General features: G+C 43.3%; 1 protein-coding gene across 5 annotated transcripts in view; it reads right to left on the bottom strand.

Annotated features, from left to right (window-relative positions):
• SEMA5A (semaphorin 5A) overlaps window positions 1–26,377 on the bottom strand; it is a 422,672-nt gene that overhangs the window by 68,715 nt on the left and 327,580 nt on the right. For all 5 annotated transcript variants that reach the window (XM_074329093.1, XM_074329094.1, XM_074329090.1 and 2 more), the window contains 2 exons: window positions 16,498–16,705; window positions 2,157–2,274 (listed from right to left, as the gene is read on the bottom strand). In XM_074329093.1, the coding sequence (XP_074185194.1) occupies window positions 2,157–2,274; window positions 16,498–16,705 (326 nt within the window). The remainder of the gene's footprint in view (window positions 1–2,156; window positions 2,275–16,497; window positions 16,706–26,377) is intronic.

Raw genomic sequence — 26,377 nt, 5'->3', positions numbered from 1 at the left:
TACAGAAGATTTGGCCAATAAAATTAAGCCTTTCTTCCATTTCAGTCAAAAATTGAAAAAAAGCGCAGAAGCAAATTACATTTTGAAAAGCGTTTAAAAATACCTCTCTACGTTAAGACTGCTCTACATAAATGCTAATAATTTTCATCTAGTTCATTTCTTTCTAAGACATTTTTAGAAAAGGATAATAATTAAAAGAGCAGTTGAGTAAGATGGGATTTTCCATTTTCTACAAGGCAGCCTACATATATCAGAAAAATATGGTTTTATTTCCTCTTTGGATTAAAGTGACATAATTCTCGGTTGTCGGGTGCTTTCCATATTGTTAATTCATTAAAGTGTACCTGGAGATATGACACATAACACAGGGTTAGAGGATAGGGATGGTTTTATATAATGAAATCATAAAAGTACCAGAAGAAAAAGAAGACCTGGTTATGTGTGTCTCACAAACAGTGAACCAGAGACCACCTCTCAGCCATACTTTTAAAGCAGAGATGGCGGGGGGACAGCTCCAGCACAAGGCCCGCTTCACACTGCTCTCCGACCTTCGTGAGTTTCTAACAGAAACGGTCCTCTCAGCAGCAGTGGCAACTTTAGTAACCCCCTCTGGTCACTTCTGATCATCTCCATTTTTTGACTGTGGAAATATACTAGGCATAAGTTTGTTACAAACCAAGTGGATGAGGGGTAAGCATGCATTTCCCATAACATAATTAAGTATGTCTCAGATACTCACTAAAACAACCATGGCCCTAGATCAGTGGCCTTATTACAGAAGAAGAACTGCTACTGGATTCTTCTGCCCTTTTTACCACTAAAAATGCAAGGTCAAACAGCTACAAGAAGCGCTAATACTCCTAAAGTGTGGCCCGTACATTGGGCTACTGTTCAGAGATTGCACGTTTTCTCCAGCTGCAAAGAATTTAAGGTGACACCTTTTAGAGTGGTGTTCAGAATGAGAAGAAACTTAAACACCGGCGTGTTTCAAATTGATTTCAAGGAAAGTCGGCTTCCCAAATCCGAGATCTGAAGCTCAACGACCCCGAGGATAAGCAGCTAATGACCTTGCAAAGCTTTCCCGGCCCTGCGCCTGGATGGGGTTATATGTTCACCTCTGCAGTGAATGGTTTCAACCTGGGGGCGTTTTGGGGAAGGACATTGGTTGTAATAGGCCTGGCCTTCCTCTTGTCACTTCCTGATTTTCCCACTTACAAATGGAAGCACAGTCTTCACGAACACAGGATTTAGTCATGGAACTAGCAGGGTCCCGTGCCTCGGGCATTTCTAGATCTGAGAAACCACAAGGATCTCAAGTATGGGAGTGTGCCGCTTCCCCTCATCCCTGTCTCGCACAGAGCTGACAGGCAGGGGATCCGAAATTATGTGGCAGCAAGGTGGCTTAATACATTTGCAAGTGTGTAGGAGTTAATAGCTTTGCTCAGATTCTCTGAGAACAGAAAAAGGAATGTGAGGTTAGTGGACTAAAGGTTCTAAAGGCAAAGGGAATAAAAGAGAAGCTGGTCTTGGTAAGTGAGGACCTAAACAAACAAATTGGCAAAGGAACACATGGGATCCGTTTTCTTGGATTCAGAGTGTGACTCTAAATGCGAGCGAGTTTTTCTTCCTTCTGCAGAATTCACTGTGGGAATGTACACCAGGCCGTTTCTCCCAGACCTTGCCATGACCCTGAGAAGGATCTCCAAGACTGCCCCCCATGGGGCTCAATGGCAGTAATATCCTTTAGTTCAGTCCTTTAAAAGCTCCACTTATCTCAGCTTCTGGATTTAAGGCTCCCAAGGGAAACTGATGGGTGGGGACATTCCTATTTTATTAAAGCTACCAAGGGTAAAAGAGTCTGTACCAAACTCTGGAGAGAAAAATCCAAGAATAAAACAGAGACAGTACATCCCATTTTCAAACCAGCACTGTGTTCTCCTAAGAAACTTCCTTCAAAACAGACAAAAAGCTTATGCCAGTGTCCTGTGTGGCTCTCCGGCAGGCTAAATGCTGAATGAGTAAGAGAGCACAGACTCTGTACAGGAAAGGGTGTAAGATGAAACTGTGTGGACACCATTGCAGTGTGGGTTAGGCCCGTAGGTCAGCGGGGTCCCTGTGCACAGACTGTTCAGACGACTGAGAACGCGGACACTTACAGGACAGGTGGAGATGGTCTGCTCCCATTGCGTCATGCTCAGGCTCTCCTCCAGGCTCGTGCATTTCTTCATCACCACGTCCCAGCCACAGTAAGGGTCCTGGGCCCCAATGCAGGCGCTGGAAACACATGCCAAAGGGTCAACCGAGAGGCAGCTTCACCTACTGGCCCTTCTGAGTCAACATGGGAACTGGTTATAATAAAGTTTCAGTCTGAAGATGGGAGAAAGTAGCTATCTGCCCACATTGGTAAATATCCATTTAAAAGTAAATGATTAATTGGCATTGAAATAGCTACAGTTTTTTTTTTTTAAGATAGAGGGCAGATGACCAAATGACTACCTGTACCAACATGAGCCTTTCGGTGTCACCAACAGAGCTAAAGTCAGAATTTTACAAGGCTCAAAAATACCACCACCATCACTATCATCAACTATTTAATAACAAATATTTGTTGAACACCTCCTGTGATAGATCAAATTATTGTATCATTTAGACACCCAAAAAACTCTGATGAGGCAGGTATTATTTTCACTTTATTGATGAAAAAACAAAGACACAATATTTATGAAATTGGCTGAAGGACAAGCAAATACACCCAAAATCCTACAACACGGTGAGTTCAAATTTCATAAAATAAGGAAGCCTTCCTTTTGAACACCGCAGCTTAAAAATGTATTACATTTTTCAATTTAATGGTAGTTTAATATAGCTGTATCTACAACATTCCACATATTATATCAGAAATACTGCGGATAGTGGATATTTTATTATAGCTTTGTCTCAGTATGGAGTCCATATACCACCTGGGCATTATTAGGTGAAGATTTTGGTCCCTGTCATAAATACAATAGAAGGTAGATGTGGGGAGGGAGGAAGCAGACAGGGGTGACAGTGCTAGAGCCAAAATGATATGGCCGATCACCCCACAGGCAAGCAGGGCATAGGACACCTGGGGATTCTCTCTCTCAGAGGCCAGGAGGTCAGATATGCAGGAAATAGATGTGAGGAAACAGGTGAGAGCGGCGTGGATGTGCTAACGTCTTCTTAGACTTGGGAGGGAGACTATGCTATAGTTACCAATTAATCAAACATGGGGCCAGCGAGGTAGGATAAGTAATAATCATATTAAATAATGCTGATTAACACGTCAAGTATGTTAACCACGCACAAAGCACTCTTCTAAGAACTTGACCTCTATTAGCTCATTTAAACCTCCTAGAATAATGTAAATATAAATATAAAAAGTAATATAAATATATAGTATGTTAATTAGCTACTACATTTATTCCCCCTTTAAAATGAAGAAACCAAAGCAGGGAAAGCCAAAGTCCTACAGATGAGGAAGATATGACTAAAGACAATAAATCAAGCAACAGAGGTACAAAATTATTGATTAAGTTACTATGCAGTTATTACTTATTAACCCCAAAAGTTCAAAATGAACAGACAAGGTTAACATTGGTGCTTCTCGTAGCAGGACTAGGCTGAGGTGGGAAGGGGTGCGACACAATGACCTGTCACCATGACATCAGTAGAACTTCTGGTAAGTGACCCTGCACGTTACAAGGTAAACTGAGGCACGTTCAAATTTTCAAATTTGCTTGAGCATGTATCAATTTGAAAGTCAGTGCCAAATCCAAAGTGGTTAGGAGGTTCCAGACAGGAGCTAAGGGAGGAACTTTATGGAAGACATGGGAGCAAAGCAAAGAAGTGATGTGATTGGCGGTGGCTTAAGCAGTTGCCTTATTGGCTGTTTGCCATCAGTTGTTTCATTTGCCAGGATTTTAAAGCATTGACTCTGGCTTAGGTTTTGGTTTGCTTAGCAGGCTACCGAGGCATTTACATGTGCAATTGCATTAATACATGTAAAGGGGACTGTACACACAACCTCATGTTTTGCTTTTTACACATAATTATGTATCATGACACTTCTCATCAGTAAATACAGCTCTACCTTATTCCTTATACCTGTATAGTATTCTGTTACCTTGATGAACCAACATTTATTTAAATCCTTGAACGTATGGCTGGAATGCACATCTTTGTACATAATTCCACATGACAAACTTCTATTGATGAGTTCAAAGTTATGGGTATTAATAATTTTGTACCAATCGACAATATGAGCGGTGCCTCTTTCTTCTCTCCCTGTTTCATGCTGTATGTACTGTTGTTTAAAAAAAAAACAGCCTTTTCTGATAGATGGAAAACAATTTTCTAGTTATCTGTTTTATCTGGTTGTGAGATTAAGATTTAGTATGTTTGTGTACTTATTATTTGTATTTGTATTTTTGTAGACATCTATTTATAACCAATTCCTGCTTCTGTTTCTTTTTAATTGGGTCGTTGGTTTCAGTACTTTTTATGTGCTTAGGAGAAGCAAAAATGTCTGTGTTAAAAAGGTCAGTCTGTCAATAGCATTTCAACTACTTTTCCAACTTGTCACTATTTTTTTCTTGAGATACAAATATTTAAAAATTTTCTGTGTAAATTTTATGAACCTTTTTTCTTTTCTTTTTTTTAAATTTAATTTTATTAAATTTATTGGGGTGATGAATCTTTTTTCTTCATAGCATCTGGATTTTGTGCCATATTTCGAAAGTTTCTACACTTCAAAATCATAAAAACATTTACCCACGATTCCTTCTGATTGTTCCACGGTATCATTTCATTTGCCTCCTTAGCTTTGATCCATCTGATATATATTTTAGTAACTCTCCTTTCCTCCCCTCCAAAATATTATAAACAAAGAAACAAAAAATATATACTTTTAATCAAAATTTCTCCAACTTCACACCAACACAGATTCACAGCTTAGGAGTAAGAACAAGGAAGCTGTGTTTGGTTTCCTCTCCCATTTTCTATCGAATTCAGATAACACCTTTTTGAAACACAAGTTTATACCAGAGAGTGTGAGCATCATCTTTACAAAATCTCTTGTTCCTGAGGTTTGGGAATATCATTTCTAACAATTTACTCTTTTAAATAAAAAGTCATTCCAGGGATCAGTTGCATTGAATGGAATTTCTCCTGTATATGAAACATGTGCCAAATTTTTTTCAATTTTAAGAACTTGTCATTTTAAGAAACATACTGATTGAGTAATGACTTTTTTTTTGTTTTTTTCCTTCAGAGGATAAGAAGGGTGAGAACAAACTAATAACAGTGTGAGACCAGGGAAAGTGAACAGTTTTATGTCTATGACCTAAAATTTCACATGATGTGACTAGGCCCAGAGTCAGGTAAGTCTCCTGAGTAACTTTACCTGTGCAGACGTTGCTCTGTAGGAAGATACCCAGAGGAAGCTTCCTTCAACTGTGACCTGACAGATCTTCTGGGCGAAGGGTGAGAGCCAAGAACCTGTCTGCCTGCTGCTGCCACCTCACCGGGCTGTGACAGCCAGTTCTGACCCAGGGTCCCAGTCTAACTGACGCTTGATTGACTGAATGTCACAGTATACAGCACACACAACAATTCTCTGTGTCTGATCCCATTTTCACGTTGGTGGGCAACAGGGCAAAGCTACATGTAGAGAAATTATTCAAAAGGCCTGAATTCCTGTTCATGGTTCTTATTAAAGCAACATTAGACTAAATTAAAATTGCAAAAAGGGGAAAATTCCTCCAATTCACTACCTCTGCCCTAGGCTTCCCCTTACAAAGCAACCTGGAGAACTCAAACAATGCCACAGGGTTACATGGGATATTTTAAGCCCTTTTAAATGAAAAGCTGCTTGTAAAAACATCTTTCTCCTGATAATGCTGATGGTTCTGCAGGTCTTAACATTCCACTTACCCCTTAAAATATTAAAACTTCTCTACAAACACAAATGCCCATTCATTAAAAATACCATTTATATATAAATATGTTTTCCATACTTAAAATATTTCATACCACAGGCAAAATTCTGATGAGCTTTACCTTTATTCTAAATCATACTTTAAGGAAAACAAGTCATCATAACTTATTATTTTTGGAAGGTGCTTTTTTTAAAGAGACCATGTGTAAAATCACAGACTTCCTGGTAACGCAGCCACCATGAAATGGCTATTCTTTATTCCACTTTGAAAATGTTTTTCTTTGTATGATGAACCTTTTAAAATAGTTTTCCCCTTATTTTTGTTAATAACCTTAGGCTATTCTCACTTGACATATTGCCCTGATATTTGAAAATATCTTAATTTAGAAAATATATTGGTCAGAATCTGAAGGTTAAATTTGAAAACACATTTATTCTGAGTATGCTGTCGACCTAAATGCACATTTAGAGGCAGACCTTCATTCTAGAAGCAGGATAAACTACTTCCCTCTTTACGGGAATATGACATGAATATTGGTCTAAACTCTTCCTTGACATTTTAAAGTTGGCCTTTATGCTATTTGCTAATTTGAGTAATGGGAAAAATAGGTATATTCATTAAAATCTTTTCACCGTATTTCTGGAAATTGGGAGCTAATTACCGAATACGATCCCTCGCATATTACATTGTCTAAGTGTGGATAACTTTATGTGGCTTGTTTCTGTCACAGTAATTGTCATTATACCAGTTCATTTTTGATATTAAGAATTTTTGCCGTATTAACAAAATGCATTCATTTAGCACGGGACGTTAAAGTGTTTCCATCATCAATTCACTCAGCACACATTTAAAAGCATTTGTCATGAATGAAGCAGACTCTGAAGGTGGTGGATGTACTGGAGTGAACAAAACAGACACAGTCACTGAACCCAAAGAACTTTCCTTTTAGAAAAGGGAAGACACATTAGGCAATTACACCAATAAATAGCCAAATAGCTGGTTGCCAAGGATAAGCCAAAAGGGGGAATCGCCATTTAGATGGGCGGATCTGAAGTCAGGGAATATGTGGGGCGTGGCATTTAAACTAGGACCAATGAGATGATTAGAAGCCAGCCATTGGCTGTATATCAGAAAATGAGAACATTCTGTCAGCGAGATCAGCATGGGGAAGGTGCTCACGGGGGAGAGAACTCAGTATGAAGAACCGAATAAATGGAGGCCGGACTTTGGTTGAAGCTTGAGGAGAAGAACCGCTGAGCCCTCAAGCCCTGTTAAGACTTAGGGTTTCCTTGTAAGTGATGCAGACTTTAAAGCTCCTCCAAATACTGTGCAAAGGAGATGTCAAGTATCAGTATTTATTTGATGGTCCTGCTTCACCGACGCATCACGCACAGAATCTGGGATTGTTTATCTTGACCTTCCCATGGGCTTCAATCATCCTGAACTTTTCTCTAGAACAAACATAGTCTTCCTGGAAAGGCCACGTCTGCCCCCAGGATGAAGCTCTCCAAGGAAGGCAGCCTTGGCTACGGCCAGTTTTGCGTGCAGGGACCAAAACCAGGATGAAGGGGCATAGAGAGCATCAGTGCCCAACAGGAGCCCTTCGCAGCTCAGGGACGTTGGAGTGATGACCAGGAAAGGCTGTGTCACGTGCCCGAGAGGGAAAGAAAAGAATCATGGGCCACGTCCTTCAGAGAAAAGCTCGCACTTTGGGTGGTCTATGTTCTCTGTTCTATAATGTACAGGTAATTGCAGGTATCTCCAAAGTCTACTCTCCCCACCAACCAAGGAAAAAGTAAAGACACAATTATGTCTTTGTCCATCTCATGTTTCTTCACGGGAAACCCTTCTGTGAAAGATTTAATGGGAAGGATCAGAATTCACAGCAGAGTTTGAAGTGTCAACAGTTATAGCTGAAGGCTACACAAGATGTCAAGTAATATGTCTTAATTTTTACACAGAAACTTAAAGGACAGTATGTCCAGAGAACAAATTTATACTATTCTGACTCCTTCTAATTCACCCAACTTAACAATTGGCCCGTGACTGAGTAGATAAGGCTGAGAGGCCCAGGGACCCTGGTACCAGCACAGACCATCCCAAGGGAAGAACTGCCACCCATCTCAGCAGCACACTTATGGCATGGGTGGTGTCTACCTTGAGTTGGGGGTCTCTGATGCCTCCCCAACCTGGTGATGGCAGCAAAGGTGCGCTCTTGGATCTCACACCTGGCCCTGCCCCACCTCCATCAGTGCCTGAATCTCTGTGCAGATAGATAGATACATGCTTACTAGAGACAGGAGGTTACTGAATATCCACTGAGACACGCTCCTGCCCATTGGATGGGGTCATGTTGAGATCACTCAACTGCACAGAGAATGTGGTCATGGTAGAATCTCACAAACTGCCAGAAAATGCACTTGCCCACACAGACCAGAGTCAGTTAAACTCTGGTCAGTTAAATTAAGTCAATTTAATGCAGGAGTGGAAACAGCCCGATGGGTTCTGTACCTCTCAGACAAAGTGAAGCTGTTTAAAGGCAGAAAAGCAATTTCTTATCAGGCCAGTTTGCTTTCAAGTATGAAATTCATCTGGGTAAAGAAGGCAAAGCACACATACAAGAGCATTTTGATTTCTTTTCCTTTATTTTTCTATTTCTTTTGTGTTTGATTTTGACTTCCAAGTAGAACAAAGGAAAATTCTGAAACCATGCCTCCAAAAGACTGTCGAGACTAAATAAATAATGACCATTCACTAGTTATGCTGGCCGAGTAGGACCTACATGAACTGACTATAACATGCAGGCAGGAAAGGAAAGGGGCCATCTTGCACTGAATTCTTATTAAGTGCCAGACCCACTACTTAGTCTCTGTCGTTTTGTCCCCAGTAACGTACTGAATACCTTGCTCATAACCACACACCCAGCAAAAGGCTAATCCAGGATCCAGGTGAACCCAAAGCTCATGATGTTTCCATAGGCAAGCTATTTTGCAGACACGTGGCAATGGTTATTTCCCTTAGACTTATTAATTCATTGAACTATGCTGCAAATAAAATCTTAGGGGAAGCTCCGTGTATAAAATCCAAGTACTACTGTTCAGGATAACTCAGTGCAAGGAACTGGGGCTGACAATGGCTGCCGCCCAAGCTTTCCCGTGGAGTTCTTCACATAGTTTTAAATTTGGGAACTCAACAGCGGGAGGCCTGACGAATAGACATTAAATAATGAAGCCTTGTGTTGTGGGCTCCATGGTTGTGTTTCTCCACTGAATTACAAAAGGGTGGTAATTATATTGATTTTCAAACTTTATCTGATTGACTATTTGGAACCAAGATGGCCACTTAGGGAACAGAAACATGCTCTTTTGGGAAACTGAACAAAAAACTGAACCCCAAACTGCTGGCTGGCTAATGTAATAGCTAAGGAAAGCTAACACCTATACTACTGGGTTTGACCTATGGAATGTCTTTAGTGCACTTTCTTGTTCTTAGAAAAGGATTCTCCATTGTAACAATAACACTGTTACATGAAAATATTTGGCAAAAGAAGAAAAGAAAAAAACGTACTCATACCGTGTTTGTAGGGGAAGAAATTGGGCCCTGGAAAAGGCAGGGGCATCCGACGGCATCTCTACAAGGCGGCACTCATGTATGTATTTTCTTTGCTTTCATTGTCTACATCAATCAAACTATGTTTATATCATCACCAAAGGTGGACTTACCATGGAGTTCAAGAAGCTTTTACTCCCTGAAATTTTCAGTTCTTTCTTTCACGAGGCCCTTTGAGGCTGTACAATTGGCCCTGGTCATTGTGTATTTATAATTTCCTATTGTTGTCCTTAGTGAGAACCCCTTCCAAATGGTATCAGCTTCAGGCTCCACGACACCATTTCTCCCTGATTGTTGCGGAAAATGACTTCTGTTTCTTAAGTTCCTAGTCAGGTTCATGCATATTCATGTTTCGCCTTCTGCACATTTTGTCTGTTCCGTGTCCACTCTGTCCAGGACCTGGGGGTGTTACCTTGTGACTTTGCTGGGAGATACCATGTTCCAGCCCCAGCCCCCCTTGAGCCCCCTCTTACAATGTGCTCTTCACAGTCATTCGTCATTAGCATGTTGGTGAATGTACTTCGTCTTTGCCCCCCTCTATTTTTTTAAATAGTTGCAATGATGACATACACAGAATAGCTTCCTTTTTTCAGTGGCTATCATGCCACACATACGTACATAGCCATCGTCTGATGGCTTCAGAATAACCCACTGGGTGAATAATCCATTGAATAAGGATATCACAACTTGGTGATTAATTACCTTACTGTTGGAAACTTAACACGGGAACACTGGTTGTGGTTCAGCTATAACTTAATAAGTAAGTGGACAGGGATGTGAGGTTGGGGGCTTAGGTCCTACTGTGGTCCAGGATCGGGCTGAAATGACAAATCGATTTGCAGACAAAGTCTAAGGCAACTCTAAGCCTCTTTGGCTCGAATCCACAATAGATATTCAGGAGATTTTTATTTATGCCAGAATTTCTCATTAGATTCTGAGCCCCATGAAGACAGGGCCAGCACTGCCTCATCCGTCATCTTCCACTCAGGGCCTGTCTTGGCGCTTGGCATATGTGAAGCTCAATAAATGTACTAGGAATGAATTAACTAAGGAAAATGCACAGTCTTTAGAGACTACGCTGAAGCCAACACAAACAAAGACTCAAGACACTGAGATGTGGAAAATATTAAATTCCTTCGAAGAGAGAATATTTAGTTTGCAAACTGGGTACTTGTCAAAGTGGCTTTCTGATTATTTATGTGGTTCACTATCGAATGGCCAGAGTTGTCCTGGTGTGGGGCCTGGTGGGGATCCTACAATGTCTCCCTGTAAGTTGTGTCTTTCTCTCATCAGATAGATGCTGTCTTCAGAGAACACTTAATTGATAAAGGTGCCAACTAATTAGCTCCACCTTTGAAAACTTTGTCCTTTCGAGGAACAAATGCCCTAATTTCCATACTAATTTTCTGAATGCGGTGTTGATTTCTTTAACTAAATGACACTGTGAATGACACCATTCACAAATAGAGCCCTCCTCTTTTCTTCACTGGTTTCCTCTTTCCCTCCAGCTTTAGAAAGCCAAATGTAAAAGGCATGTTCTTCTGTTTTATATGTAGGCTATGATTCTTCCAGTTCTCAGCTGTGCTTTTCTCCCCAATTAGTTTATATATAAAGAAAAAAATAAAACAAAACAAACAGCTAAGACCCAAGGGTTTTCAATCCTTTGGCTAATGCTTTATATCACTACACTTCTCTGTAAAGAGAGTTTAACTGTTTCACAAGAATTTAGGTTTTCTTTTTAGGTTTTAAAGCAAAATAGCAGAGAGGGAAGAGGCAGACTCTCCACATATTAATTTGGTAAATATTTACGTGGCCTGTCTGAGGCCAGGACATGTAGGAGGCAGCAATGAAACTGGAAAGGCAGACAGTGGCCCGCCTTCCTGAGCTCTGTCCCTGGAGACTGATTGAACCTGCCCTGGCATGCAGTAGGCAGAATTCATTTCTGTTCCATAAGGGATGGGTCTTTGGATACTCTCTCTCTGATTCAGATCCATCCCTCATCTATACAATGCTCACTCTACAATCTGACAGGTTTATCATAACTGTGGTGGGTGTCAAATAAAAAAATAAAGACTTTATGAGTTAAGTGTCTGAAGGGTAGAAAATACATGCTATTCAGAAAATATTAGGGCATGAGTTAATTTAGGTAATTTCATAATTAATTTATGTAACATAACCCCTAATTTTATAAATCAATGTATAGCATGTCTTAAGACACATGCATTCATTCAAAAGGCATAGATGATGATATTCTCATTTAGGAGTCAGCAAGTGACAACCTACCACCTGAAGTTTTACTGAAACATAGTGTACGGGAATGCTGTGCCCTGGCACTCTGGTGGCTTTTCATGTCCCCGCATAGGACAAGGCTTAACCACAGCTGACCTAAGTTTTGGCAGAATGCCCTGGGATCCTCCTGGATCCTGGCACATGGGGCAAGTTGAGGAGCTGTGTGTGCAAGGCTGCTTCCCTGCCACCTGCCTCTGTTCCAGGGAGGCTGTCATGAGACTTTGCGTTGCCTCTGGGTACAAGCGTTTCAGCCCCGCCTGCCCCACCGGGGTAAAGCTGCAGGCTGTGGCCCTAAGCTGCAGCACCAGTTGGCTCCTCAGCAACGTGGCACACTGGTTCTCATCCTGCATTGTCACCTGGCCCCTTTTCTTTTGGTGTTGTCCTGCGGGAAAAGGCCCATGGGTAGCTGACACCTCTTCTGCTCCTGCTTTTGTTATCTATGAAAGTAATAAACTGTCTGGATCCAAAAGTGACTTGTGCTGTTTGGTGCGATGATTCTATGAGCCTGACTATCACACAAGCATGCCTGGCCCTTCTGATCCGCGGCTGCTTCCAGGCTACAAGGACAGCTGCGTGGTCGCAGCCCAAGCCATCCCGCCCATGAGGTCCACATGTCTTCTGCCTGGTTCTTTACAGAGACAGTTTACCCACCCACTGATCTAATTAATGCACAATCCTTAAGATGACTTAAGAGTCTGTATCAAAAGCACTCCCACCAACACTCCCCCTTTCCGTAAATTCTAGGAGCTGCAGCCTGTCAGACCAGTTGGAAGTCTGCAGTATTTCCCCAGGCAGACAGGAAAGGGAATACAGTCTGATTTTTGGACATGACTATTACAGCCCAAGTCCTGTGACCATTCTTTCCTTCCTGAGGCAGGGAAAGGGGGACTCTTCTAGCTCCCTGCCAGAGGCCATTTTCCTGCAAGTACAGGTTGTGAGTTGACCTTGGTATTTCCACCAGGCGGGGATGCAGGCAGAGGTCCTTAGCTGCTCCATCCTGTGTATCCCCAGGAAGATTTTTCCCACTTTAAGACCTCATGCTACTATGGAGGAACACCAAATGTGCACCAGGTGCAGATGGGGGGGTGCCCACAGGGCGGCATCAGGTTACATACCTCCCATTGTCATATGCTATACCCATATCCAGGCCTGTCCTGATACCCAGGTTCCTCTAAATTCAGTAAATGTTAAATCACTTTATGAAACTAGTACATATATGTGTAAATAAGTCCTCGAGTACAATGGGACACAAGAGAAGGAAAAGTTCCTCTCGCTCTCCACACCCCCAGAGGGAGCTACCCGTTCCGATGAGCTGGATTGTTTACATAATTCCCCATGCTCTTTATTAAGTGGTTTTGAAAAAAAAAAAAAAAAAAAAGCTAAAATGAAAACTTTTACTATTTTTTGAGGTCAAACTTGACTAAACTGTATTTTTAAAATGTTCCCTCAAAATAACTTTCTGAGGACAGCTGTGTGGGGTTAAAGCATCATGCTGCGTGTTTGTTCCACGTTACAAGGCGCTCGTAGCACAGACGGGGCGGGCATGCGGGGTTTCAGCCTCCTCTGAGGCTCCTGAATCTAGAACAAGTGCAGAATGCAGACTCATTCTCGAAGAGCTCCTTCTGGCCAGCTGGGTCTAGCACAGTCAAGAAGAAACTAATGGGAAGAAGCCTCGACTGGCTGCCAGGAGACTTGCGTTCAGCCTGTGCTGGTTCTAACCAGGTCAGGCTCTCAGTAACACACACGCAAAGCGCCATCCAACAGGTCGTCCCTGTAAAATCTGACCATGAGCATGACGTCCTCATTGGACCATGAACATGACATCCTCACTGTACCAGGGGCAGCACAGAGAACCAGATAAACCCTGGGCCTTGCTGGCAGAAAGTCCCAGCTCGGAACCTGGGTTTCATGTCACTTGTGAACTATGTGGACTTGGCCAGGTCACCAAAAGTCTAAGCCACCATTTGCAAAACGGAGAAGATACGCGACTTTCCTCTCAGGGTATATGACTAAGTGGTGATAAAATCTAGCGCACTGCCAGATACATAAAAGAAACCTGTGAACTGGTCTCAATTATTATCACTTATAAACATTTTAATAGGTATCCTATTAAAACAATATACGTGTTGCCTTCGGAAAACATTAAAAAAATGACAAATGTGAATACGACTTGCAAAGAGACAGGTAACTTAGTTAAGTTCTATTTCTCTTCTTAAACACTTCAATTCATTCATAAAACTGATTTACTAGAAACAAATAAAATTACTTACATTCTAGTACAAAAAGTATATTTAACAAAGACATTAGTATCCACTTGTTACTCAATTGTTATTCTGTTTCTATTCATTGTACTTCTTTAGGCATATTTCTGAAAAGTGAAAATCGTATTTGTCAAAGAAAAAAATATGCTATGTTTCCCCATAATTCATAAAAAAAAAAAAAAATCTGGTCATGTAGATATTTGTTTCTTAAAAATGGATTATTTTCTCCAGTTAAGTTTAACTAGGGTGTGTTTTCTGTCTTTCCATAGAAAGAGGATGGTAGAGAAACATATCAGAAAGAATCCAGTGAAACTCTTGAGTTAAATCTTTAGAATTTCTTTTCTCAACTGGAATATTTAAAGGTAAAATACCACTACCCCAGCTGAGTGTCGGCACACCACACAGAAGCCACCATCTAGCCGTTTACAGTGAAGTTATAATCTGTCGCTGCTTCCCTCTGAGCGAGTGAGCAAGTAAACAGCAGGGAGATTCAGCTCTGGGTGTAACTGTCAAATCTTCTCCCTGCAGGAGCCTGATGCAGACAGACAAGGGGCCTTCTTCTCCCTGACAGAAGGAAGGGACTGTGAGCTCCTCTCTGCCGCTGCCCCGATGGCAGCAGGCTCCTGTGGATCCATGACCGCGCTTGGCGTGCAGCTGTAGAAGAGGCAAGAGCGGGTACGATGACACTTGGCTTCTCTGATCTGATGCAAAACTTAGCTTCCTAACCTCCAAGTTGCTGAGCTCCTGTAACCCCGGTTTAGGGAAGGAAAGCACCATGGAAGGATGGATGGCCTCATGCTCGGCAAGCCACCAACACTCCTTCTGTCACTAACGCACCTGACATGTACCCGTGTCTTCCTGCACGTTAGCCTGTGTCACACCCCAGAGCAGTCACTGTTTGAACTTGAAGCTCACTGGGCTGGAATTATAAGACTGGTGCCCTTCTAACTGCGTTCTCAATTGTGATGGGCCTGTTGGCAAGACCCCAAGCCTCCCTGGCACCCACTGGGCAGAAGGATTCCTGCCCTAAGTTAGGCCTGCAGGGAACACAAATATGGACAAATTTTAAGCAGCCATTGGTTAAAGTTAGGCTAAAAGGAGCTACTCTGTAAAAGATAGTTGTTCATAAATATCACTATTTGGTATAAATGCTCACAATAGCATTTATTAGCTGGGGGTCCCTAATGTTACTTCTTAACACACTGATAGCAAAGGAGGCCTGATAGTATAGACTTCATTTTCTAGAATCATCCAGAAAGGGATATTGCAATAATTTTTATTATCCACAAAACTCCTTCGGCATAAGATTACCCACTTTACAGAGTCCTTTAAATTGTACACATTAGTCCACTTGATCTCACTGCAACTCACATGTGTTAGATGAGAAAGTGAGGTTCCAACACTTCTGTTTCCAGCGTAAGAAACAGCACACGCCAGTCTGTAATGTGACTCTCAGCCTCAGAGCCCAAAGCTAGAGCCTTCAGGCCGCGTTGTCCGAGAAACAGTGATCTGTGTACAGTGTTTGTGGGCAATATATCCAAGCATCCATTTCTACACCGAATCTGCACTGATGCACTGCACTGGGGAATGGAATCAGTAAGAGCACCGACACCCAAGAACATAGGAGATTGTGCACTCCCCAGGGGCAATCTTCGGGGACCAGGTCATGTACGAGTATGCAACACCCCAATATTAATGTGTGTGGCGTATACAGGACCTGTCAGTTTCCCAAGCACCTGGGCCTGCGTTTTGCCAAACTGAGCTTCAAACACCGTTATGGTCAATAGTCGACACCCCAGGGCAGAGGCGCAGACTAGCGTGGGTGGTGAGAACAGGAGTGATGGCACTCAGCTTCCCTCGTGTCTGCAAGAATCCCCTTCCCTTTTCCTCCTCCTGTGGCCTGCATGATCCAGGACAGGACCGCGAGGACTGCCCAGAAACGGGGTGCCCCGTTGCTTCTTCTGGGGGGCTTAGCTTTGTGCTAAGGTTACGCACCCTTCATGTCATTCTCTGTCTGATTTCTATCCAAATTTATGCACAGACACACACACCACACAAATGAACAAAACTCATTTGCCAGATTAACACAGGAACACCAACTGTCAGTGTTATCACTGAGCGTCACAATGCACTAATTTCCTATAACCCCAACAGCTGCTCACAGAGTTTATAACATGGCTCCTTCTCTATGGATACTAGTGGGTTATTCTCATCACAGGAAATCAGTTTGCATCAAAACTCCGCATCCTGGGATGCGGGACTCACACCGCCACGGTCCTGCTGTCACCTAACCTCAGTGACTTCCAGCTCCTGTGCCCACTCTCTGGTGGCATATCTATCAGGGGCACCAGTGCCCAGGACGGATCCCGGAACAGCCCTACCTGCGCGTGCGGTGGAAATGGCACCTCTTCAGCAGGATCTTGGCCACGTGTTCCCGCAGGCCCACGAACAGGACGCTCTGGCTGTGAAGAATCTGCAGGCTCCTGATGGGCTCCCCCCGCCTCTCGGGGAAGAGCTCCACCTCTTCCAGCAAACAGCTGCCTGAGGTCTCAGTCAGCGGCGCCCGCACTTTCTTAATGGTGCCGTAATCTGCAAAGGCAGCGGGAAAGGAGAGAAACAAGGTCAGAGGGAGTCACAAGGCACCCATGGTTCTCCAGGCTGGCTGCAGAGAGAATCTTCTGAGGAGCTTCTACAAATGCCGACGCCTGGACCCCACCCCAAACCGACTCAATTGGCAGAGCTGGATGTGGGCCCAGGAGCCAGTCCTGTTCAGAGCTATCAGCGGAGCTAAGGTGCAGTCGGAAGGGAACCACTATGCCTCGTCCTGCTGCAAGTCTGGAGGCCAGAGCTCAGCTGAGCTTCCTGTGGCTCAAAGGAGCAGCTTTGCACCTTCCCGTGGGTAACATCCGGTGAGAGGAACTCACAAGAGAAAGTCTGGGGTTCCTAGTGTCAGAGACAGGGGCTGACACTGCCGCCCCAGCAGGGCAGACCCCAGGCCAAGACGCTGCACTCTTTCCTTCCTGCCCGGAAAATACACCCTCCTTGGTCTCTCTTCCTCCCCTGTCTAGATCACCTCCTTCTTCCTTCTCTCTGATGTTCTGCCTGGGGATGCTTTCCTTGGTTTCAACTCCCCAAATTCTTCTTTCATGTAAACATCCATTCCTGACCTGCTCTCCTCCCATCTCCAGGTTTTCTGCTTACTGCGTGTTTCTGCTCACTTTTTATAACCTTGGCGAGAAGCACTGCCCGAGCATGAGTGTCTCCTGAACCAGGTAGATGTCCCAGATTGGCTGTGAGGGCACGAAAGAAGGGTCCTTTCAGCCAGGGAGGGGCCTGGCACGGTCTATGCCATGGGTCAGACACAGATTTGAAGGTCTGCTGTCCCTGTGTGCTGTGGCAAGGCCCCTGCTGGCAGCCCACACATCCAGGGCCTGAAACCCAGCCTGAGAGACACCTCTCAGAGCCATCATCAATTACACAAATCATCCCAAAGGTACTGACTGAATAAAACCTACGGGGGTCCTGAGTTCCCAGCATTCTAGCTCTCATTCTGCAAACACAGAAAATGAGGGTGAAGTGTTATCTAAAGCCACAAGTAAATTATGAACCTTTGGCTGTCTGGCCGCCCATCAACCATTAATCTCAGAAGACTCTGGACAGAAACTTCTTTTCAGTTTTCTGTTTCTGTGAAAGTCCTTAGAGTCTGAAGACATTTAAAGATACATATACAGACACATATTATCCTCGATTTATTAAATATATGTATACATCTGAAACATCTCCAGTGAACATGTATTTATCATGAACTGACTGTGTAATCATGTATGCAGTATTAGTAAACCATTGCTTACTTTTATTTTAAGCTAGCTGGTTAAACATGTTACTTTTGAGAAAGTTCAAGCATAAACAGAATTATGCTGATGGTGCAATGTTTAAAAACCTGGTACCTGGCCCTGTGTGGGAGCACGAGAGAGGGGGGAGCAGCCTGGGATCAGGGCAGCAGACATTTTAACAAACGCACATTTCATAGACTTACGTGTGCAAGAAAAGTTGTCTGAGTTTACTGTGTAAGTCAACTTTATTTTAACTTGGAGACCCCAGTTCCCAGCTGGTGGGAAATTCAACTTCAGAGGTTTCCGGCTCTGCCTGCCTGGCACAGTGCATCAATAAACCCACGGCACCAACGTAATGACGGGTCACAAGATGGACGTTTCGGGGAAGGTGACTTTAGCGCAGATGTCTCAGCCACGATACCCTAAGAGGAGGTCCTCACCAGCAGATGGAGGTGACAGACTGTCACTTCAGAAGGAGGGACAGGCCCAGAGCTTTTGGCTGCCCTTTGGGACATTAGGACAGCAAGAGACATTGTCTGTGCCAGAGGATAGAAAAGGGCCACCGCCACCCACAAAGGCTCCTATGAGAGCTTAAGTAAGAGACTCCTGGGGTGAAACGTTTTATAGCTGTGCAGGGTGGGGGTGGAGCGGTGACAAAGGAGATGGGAGCCCAGCTGGAGAATCTTCACTGCCTGTCTATTGTTACACTATTTGCATGGGAACCATGGTTACAGAACTAAATCCTACTCAACAGTGTAACAAAGACTCCTTGCTGTTGATTATTTCTTTTTGATGGATTGTTCTGTGAGGAACCTGCCCAAATAATAGTTCGAATGTCAATAGGCTCACAGGCGTTTCAAATTCTTAAGCAATTGCAGATGAAAGCCCCACGTTTTGAAAGATCTTTAATAATTTGATTCAAAAGAAATAACTATCATTGATCATAACTTTTCAGCATGTTTCCTGCACATCTGCATCTGCTTTTCCAGCTGACTGGGTTCCAACAACACTGCAGGGCTTGGCATTTCAGAGAAGGGTACTCCTTGTAGACTTGCCACCTATGCCTCAGCTGGGTCCTTCACGCTTGAAGCATCTGGTCACATGGGCAGCCTCCTGCAGCTCCCTGCCCCTTGGCACCAGGGCCAGCACATCTGGAGTTCACGTCCCCCACAGCCGTGTAGGAAGCTCTGTTTCCTGGAAGCCTTCTCTTCCTCAGCCTGCACGTTATTCTCGCTCTGTGCCCACAGTCACCTTAGTAGACACCTCTCTCACCTGGATGTCCCCAGAATACTCCCTCTCCTCTCCTCACTGAGTCTGTGACCACGCCCCTCTCCTGCCTTGGACCCTCTGCATGAGGTGCCAACCTGGGACCAGTACTGAGTTATCCACGGGCTGCACCTGGCCTGAACCCTCATAACCTCCAGCTCCTCTCTCACCTTTGAAATCTGGGTTTAATTCAGACTAGCCACATTCCAGGGTCCAGTAGCCACATGAGGTTGTGGCCATGAGATTGGACAGTTTGGAGATATGCAGAGGTGTCTCAGTGCAGCTCTGGAGAGCCAGGTGCCCACGTGCCCCCCAAAGCAGACAACAACGTCACAACCCACAATATGACCAGCTTCATTGGACTGCATTTCACATTGCACGTTGCCATATGATTTCCTCTGAAGAAATGTTCTTCCTCCACAAATATTTGGCATTCCCTGCCCTGGGCTTTATATTGCAGGTAAGAGGCTGCAGGTCTTCAAAAGTTAACTGAGGGCTCCCAATAACCCAGCCAGTGAGTGCAGCCCTGGGATCAGAAGCTGGTCCCTAACTCCTCACCTGCCCACCGGCAAGTGACAGATGTCCTGTGAGAGTGAATGCAATTGTTGTCACATCATTTCAGAACCTCTGCACCTTTGTCTGAGACTTTTGACCATAGGAAACCATTCTGTCTCTCCATAGTCTGTCCTGACAGCAAAGAAGGCTGATAGGGAAAAAATGGAATCATGTGAAACGTGGTGTGGAAGAAGAGCTCTGCGGGTGCCCTGGGCCGCCAGGAAGACGGACAAGGGGGTCCCAGAGCAAATTCAGCCTGAAACATCCTGGAGGCAAAAATCACAATACTGCAATGGTCCTATTTGGTCCTACTTCGGGCACATTACGATAAGGCGGGGTTCTTTGGAAAATACAATAATGCTGGGAAAGATAGCAGGCAGCAGGAAAGAGGAAGAAAATATCAGATGGACTGACGCCGTAAGAGAAGCCACGGGCGGGAGTCTGCAGGAGCCAAGCAGGGCTGTGAGGACAGGACATGGTGGACGTCACTCATCCACAGGGTCGCCGGGAGTTGGAGATGACTGACTAACGGCACGTAAAACACATAACCTAGTCCCCTCCTCTTGCAGTGTAGCTTCTGTATCACTTTGCTGAGAAAACTTATGACCCTGACTGATCTCCCAAACAGAAAGGTGGAGGCGATGTGACCATTCATCACCCGCAGCCTGAAGCATCATGTTTAAGCTAATGCAAAACAAGAATAAAAACTGATATATTCATCCCCAAATTAAGCTCACATGAAGAAGCACAGGTGGATAACTGGATATACACAAAGAACAACAGAATACCCTAATTTTCCTAATTCAGTCTGTTTTATGAATCTAACAAGGTAAGTTCTTGGGGACAATGAGTGACCCCGTTGGTATGGTCACCTCTCAACGCAAATCATCTGAGATCATTTTATTTTCTAACCTGCAATTCTGAACAGTCACAGGATATTAGGGTTGGAAGGGACCTACAGCAATATTTTAAATTTTACAGGTGAGGAAAGCAAAGCCCTGAAAGGTAGAGTTACAAAGAACAGGCCACTGGGCCAGAATTTAGGTCCAATTCATTTCCGTCACATGCTGGTTTCTAAATCTTCACAGACGTTTTTGTTTTGAAAGTATGTCCAGGGTACTATGCAGTCCCCATAACGTGCGTCGGTAATTCTATGGCTGCGGATTTCCTCAAAGATCAGGTGGGCTGATAAAACAGTGTATTTAATGGTAGCCGTTATTTGAGGCAAAGATTAAGCCATGATTTATAGACAGGTGCTTATCTTAAAGAATTCAAGCACAGATAATTAATGTACAAGTGGGGCCAAGCCAGGGTAGATCTGACTTTTCTATCAAGCCTGGGGCTTTCATTTCCATAAGCTCAGGAAGCAAATGAGAGAATAATCTGATAAAAACAAAATACTTTCTATTTCAGTTCTATTTTTGAAAAGGTTTAAGGTGACACAAGATCTGTGCAAACAAAAAAGTTGACAATTAAAGTAAGACCCTGAAACCACTTATTGCTATGTATATGCGACGTGAGCTCCATATAATGTAGTGTCTAATGTACATAATTCAGTTATTAATGGTTGAAAATGAAACCTATGTTTGACTCTGGGGGAAAACAGCTGCCATTTTCCTAATTTTCAATGTTCATTTTGCTAACTGACATGGATTTAGTAGTTTTAACGAGATTCTGTTTTGCATCTTGATAAAGATGGTTAAGTATAATAATCTCATTTGGTGTGAAAATATGCTTTATAATAAGACAAGGACTGTTATGGGCTGAACAGTGTCCCCCCGAAAATCCATGTCGAAGTCCTAACCCCCAGGACCTCAGAATGTGCTGGATTTGGAGATGGGACCTGCAAAGAGGTAATTGAGTTCAAGTGAGGTCATACGCATGGGTCCTGATCCAATATGACTGGTGTCCTTACAAGAAGAGGGAATTACAAGAGACATGTGTACCCAAATGTGAGGGCGCATCGAGAAGAGAGGCATCTGTGAGTCGAGAGAGGCCTCAGAAGGAACCAAACCTGCCCACAAGTTGACCTTGGACTTCCAGCCTCTAAAACCATAAGAAATAAATTTCTGTTGTTGAATCCACCTTGCCTGTGGTTTTTCATTATCTTTGTGTGGCGGCCCGAGCAAACTAGCACAGGGCTCCAAGGCAAGAGTAAGAAACAGAAAAATGGATTTCGTCATCCAGATAATTTGTTCAAAGAAATCTCAAAAGTAGACTGCAGGTTATTTTCCCTAAGATATTATGACTCAAATTCTAATGCAAAAGCATTACATGTTTGTCTCAAATTTTATTTTACCTTGTGTGATTACAACATAAGATTCACATTAACAGACCAGTATTTTTCACATATTGACATTTATTTCACTGAATGTCTTATACAGAGGGTCCTGGGTTATAGAAGAAGCAGGAGATGATAGTGGAAGTGTAACAGTGTGGAAAATTGATGCATTTTGATAAACATTATACAGTCATTCATATGATCTTTGGGGGCAAAGAAGAGAGAGCTAATGAGTGCTCAAGAATGAACTGTCAAGGATCTGAGGAAAAGGTCGCTGATTATAATTAATTTTTTTTTTGGAGGATCTGTAGAATTTTAGTTCACCAAAATTCAAGAGTTTATGAAAAAATCCTTTTTGTAGGAAAGAAAGGAAGGCAGGAAGGAAGGAGGAACAGAAGGAGGAAATAGAAACATGGTCAGCTCAATAAAACACTCACTTCTGCTATGTATAAAACAATTTTTGATTTTTCAAACTTGTATGTGATTGGAATTGCCATCTGCGATTCATGAAAGCTTAAACAATGAAACAAATAACAAAGTGAAAGTCACTATACTCTATGAGCATAGTGACTCCAATTCTGATGACCTTGAGCACCCTGAGCAATGAAAAAACATGCAGAGAAATTAATTCTTCTAAGAATAGCCGCCTGAAGCACATCCAAAAAACAGAAAAAATATATGTATTTCCTGTAATGTGCAATAAAAAAATGTATACACAAATTTTAAGAAAGGAAAACTGTATTAAAATTGTAATACTCAATATATACCAATAACAAAAGATGAATACAAGTCACGTTTGACTTCTGCAATTACAAGAGGTGTTCAAAGTGGTTACCATCAGCCTCCAGATACTTCTGATTATGTCAAACTACGGCTTGAGCATAGATAACATCTCTTAAAATGTGTATACATTGTTTTGGCACCTGGTGTGTGTGTGTAACATATATATGTGTATGTGTGTATGTGTATATCTATCTATCTGTCTGTCTGTCTATCTATCTATCTGTCTATCTATAATGTTTTTGTTTTGTAAGATAAGAAAAAAAGTCATACCAAGAAACAAACAGAGGGCTAGTTCAGGAAAATGTGACACGAAGATGTAGGGGTTATTGCAAAGCATAGGACAGTTAAATCTGTTCCCTTGACACCATTTTTCTTTTATCACTTCTCTAAGATTTATTATGTTTTAAGGGAAGGTTTATTATTTAGCTTTCTGTGTGCTAAATCCAGTACAAGAAATTAAAACTGTGAAAGGGGCAAGTGGCAGTTCTGACAAGGGTTACCTGTGACAGGGCTGGTGAGCCAGAGCAGATCCTAGGTTGCTAACGTGACAAGCTAAAATACTGTATTTCTGATTGTGCATTTGACTCTGATCCCCCAACACTGTATCCAAGAGCCATTTTTAGGGTTTGTCTCATGAACCCAGAGGTATTGTAGCAAGAAAGAAAAACCTTTTGTATTTGCATCAATTGCTGTTCCAACCATTATCCTGAGGTAATGATGAAATGCCCTCTTCCACTCACTGGGCAGCATGTTGCCATAGCAACAGATCATTACACAAAGTTCATCAATTCAGCTGGTCTTTACCCCAAAGTAGCAGACAGCTAATATGTTGCGAAAGTTCTTTCTTTTAACTTGTAATTGAGCAAATGAATTAAATTGGTCTTGGCACAGGAGCTCAGTCTTACATTTCTATAGTGAAAGGGAATTAAAAAAAGAAAATAGGTCTTCTTGGCTAGTGTATGCCTGAAAAGATTTTAATTAACTTGGCTTATCAGATTCAACTAATGGTTTATTTCCTTCCCCAAGAATTTCTCATCCAGTTTAAACACCCTAGTTGTAAGTTATATGCAATATTCTTTTATCCCAAAGTATCATTTTAACCATAGTCCTGCATCCTCACCCTCGGCATATAAGCTCCAAGGAGTCAGGCACTGGGGGACACCGCCTGCCTCGTGCACTGAGGTCTCACTGTAGTCTAGAACAGTGCCTGGCACACAGTCGGTGCTCAAGCAGAGCACATGGTCCAGTGTGTGTCACGTCTCTGTGTCACTTCACCGTGGGGCCCAGCTCCCAGGTCCTGGGCCACACAGGGAGCTCATTCATGCAGAGGGCTTGGGTGGGGCCTGGCACACAGGGGCGTTATGTCAAAACTTGCTGTTATTGTTTTCCTGCTACTTTTAGCTTATGGATTCTGAGCCCTACTCAAGGTTTGTCCAAAATGAGCGAGCTCCCTGCCTGTCAGTCCTCGCACACATAAAGCAGGACAGGAGACGGCAGCTGTGTTACCGCAGTCTCCACTGCCTTGCTGAACAAAACCTCAAAAGCATCTCTCAGTCCTCTAAATCACATGCTGGTGTCTGTAGGAAATTTACTACTGACTGCTGAAGTTTCTTTCCTGTGAATAAAAACCGTATTACATTTAAAACGAGAGCGCAATTAATAGAGTCCCCTGGGTGTCTTTTCTAAAGCTCTCCTCTAACCCCACGGCTTAAATCTAACTCGCATCACTCTGCTAAGGAGGCAATTCAAGTTTCCAGAAGAAAATTACTCGCCGTAGATTTATTGTGCCTCAATTACAAAACAGCCACCCAATTGGCAAAGTTGGCAGCCCTTCTCTGACAGTCTGACAGGAATACAGCATCTAAATTACCCTCTCACCCCCAGGGGTGAAATTTATACTGCCTCTGATTCCATTAGGTGTGGATTGGGATGGCTGAGAAAAATCTATGCTAAGCACTTTCGTACTTTTGTAACATTAATTTAAAAGAAAAAAGAGAGCTCTTTACTCAATGGGATAAGAAAATTATTGTGTCATTTTTCTGAATTGCTACATTATACTAATGATGAACCAGTGGCTGATGTTTCAAGCTGTTCGGTAGCTAGAGTTTTCACACTTTCTTCAGGCATCATCTTGTTCATTCTTACGGCTTCAACGTGAGCTGAGGTCTCTAGTCCCAACCCAAACCTCTTTAGCTGTAAAGGATTTCCGGTTAACTGTCAAGTCACTTGCCGCTATGGGGACCTACACATGCAACTGGGACTCTGCATATCCACAACTGAGCTGTGTCTCCCCTTCGGCCCAAATCTGCCCATGCACGAAATCCTGAACTCATTTGTTAGGATGAAAACTGCAGTCTGACCCATCCTACTTTTCAGCTTCATCTCCCGTCTCTACACGCACAAGTCCAGCTAAGTTAAATTTTTCACCTTTCAGAACATGCATGTCTTTCTATAGCTGCAGTTTTTGCATAACTTGTGCCTGCTCCCAGAAAGATCCATCCATAAGCTCTCCACCAGGCAACCATCTCCCGACCTCCCATGAGCCAGCTCCCTCACCTCTCCTCTGTCTGGCAGGGGTGGGTGGAGCATGTCTGACCCTCCTAGTCCAGGAGTCTAGGTCAGTGTTCTCACATCCCTGTGTCTCCGGGATCCAGAGGAAGAAATGCTTGAGCGCTCATGTGGCCAGGACGGAGAAGGAGAAGCCCACACTCTTCAACGACAGACCTTGAAGGATGAGCAGGCATTTGCAGGACACAAGGAAATGTCCTAACCAAAGCAGGGAAAATTAGGGACCGTGGCTTGTGGACACGTACGATTAGATGTTCCCTGGAAGGGTGGTGCAGTGGGTTGGAGCCAGAAAGTGACTGTTGGGAAACAGCCCAGTGCATATGACTTTGTGCAACGCCGCAGACTGGATCAAGTGTGATAAAGTGCTGAGCGCTGCAAAACGCTTTGGTCAGCGATTTGGAACAACGTAGCAGAGGTGACGGTTCTAACACCCTGTGAATCAGCAACTTCAGTTTTCTCACCCATGGACCATGAACGGGTTACAAACACACTGACACAGGTCTCCTCCACTGATGGCGGGCACGGGCAGCTTTGCCCTGCTGGGTTGGTCCCCCATAGCAGCAGTGACTTGATTTCCTCAGTGTGCCATATACAGAATATCATTGTCTACGGTTGCCACGATTGGGAAGCCCTGCCCCGGACAAAGTCCTACACGGGCTCCAGGACATGTGACAAGGACACATCTTAGTGGCACCACTTACGAGAAGTAAAATACTGGAAACCACCCAAATGCCAATCAACAAGATTACCTTGGACATCCAGGCAAACAAGGGAGAGCTGTACGGCAGTACGGATGAAGGGACTTTGTATGCGTGCATGAGGATGGATGAACTACTCATAGAAATAATGCTGAACACAATTTTAACGAGTACCTCTCAGGAGAACATACATAAATCTATTTACCTGAAGTTTAAAATCATATAAAATTAAGCTGTGCCACTTAGGATATAAGCATGGGGGAATTAGACAAGAAAA

The sequence above is a fragment of the Rhinolophus sinicus genome, linkage group LG03 (assembly GCF_036562045.2).
Source record: "Rhinolophus sinicus isolate RSC01 linkage group LG03, ASM3656204v1, whole genome shotgun sequence".
In the NCBI taxonomy this organism is placed as follows: domain Eukaryota; kingdom Metazoa; phylum Chordata; class Mammalia; order Chiroptera; family Rhinolophidae; genus Rhinolophus; species Rhinolophus sinicus.
Note: the sequence above shows the minus strand (reverse complement) of the source record. Positions and strands in the feature narration are given on the sequence as shown.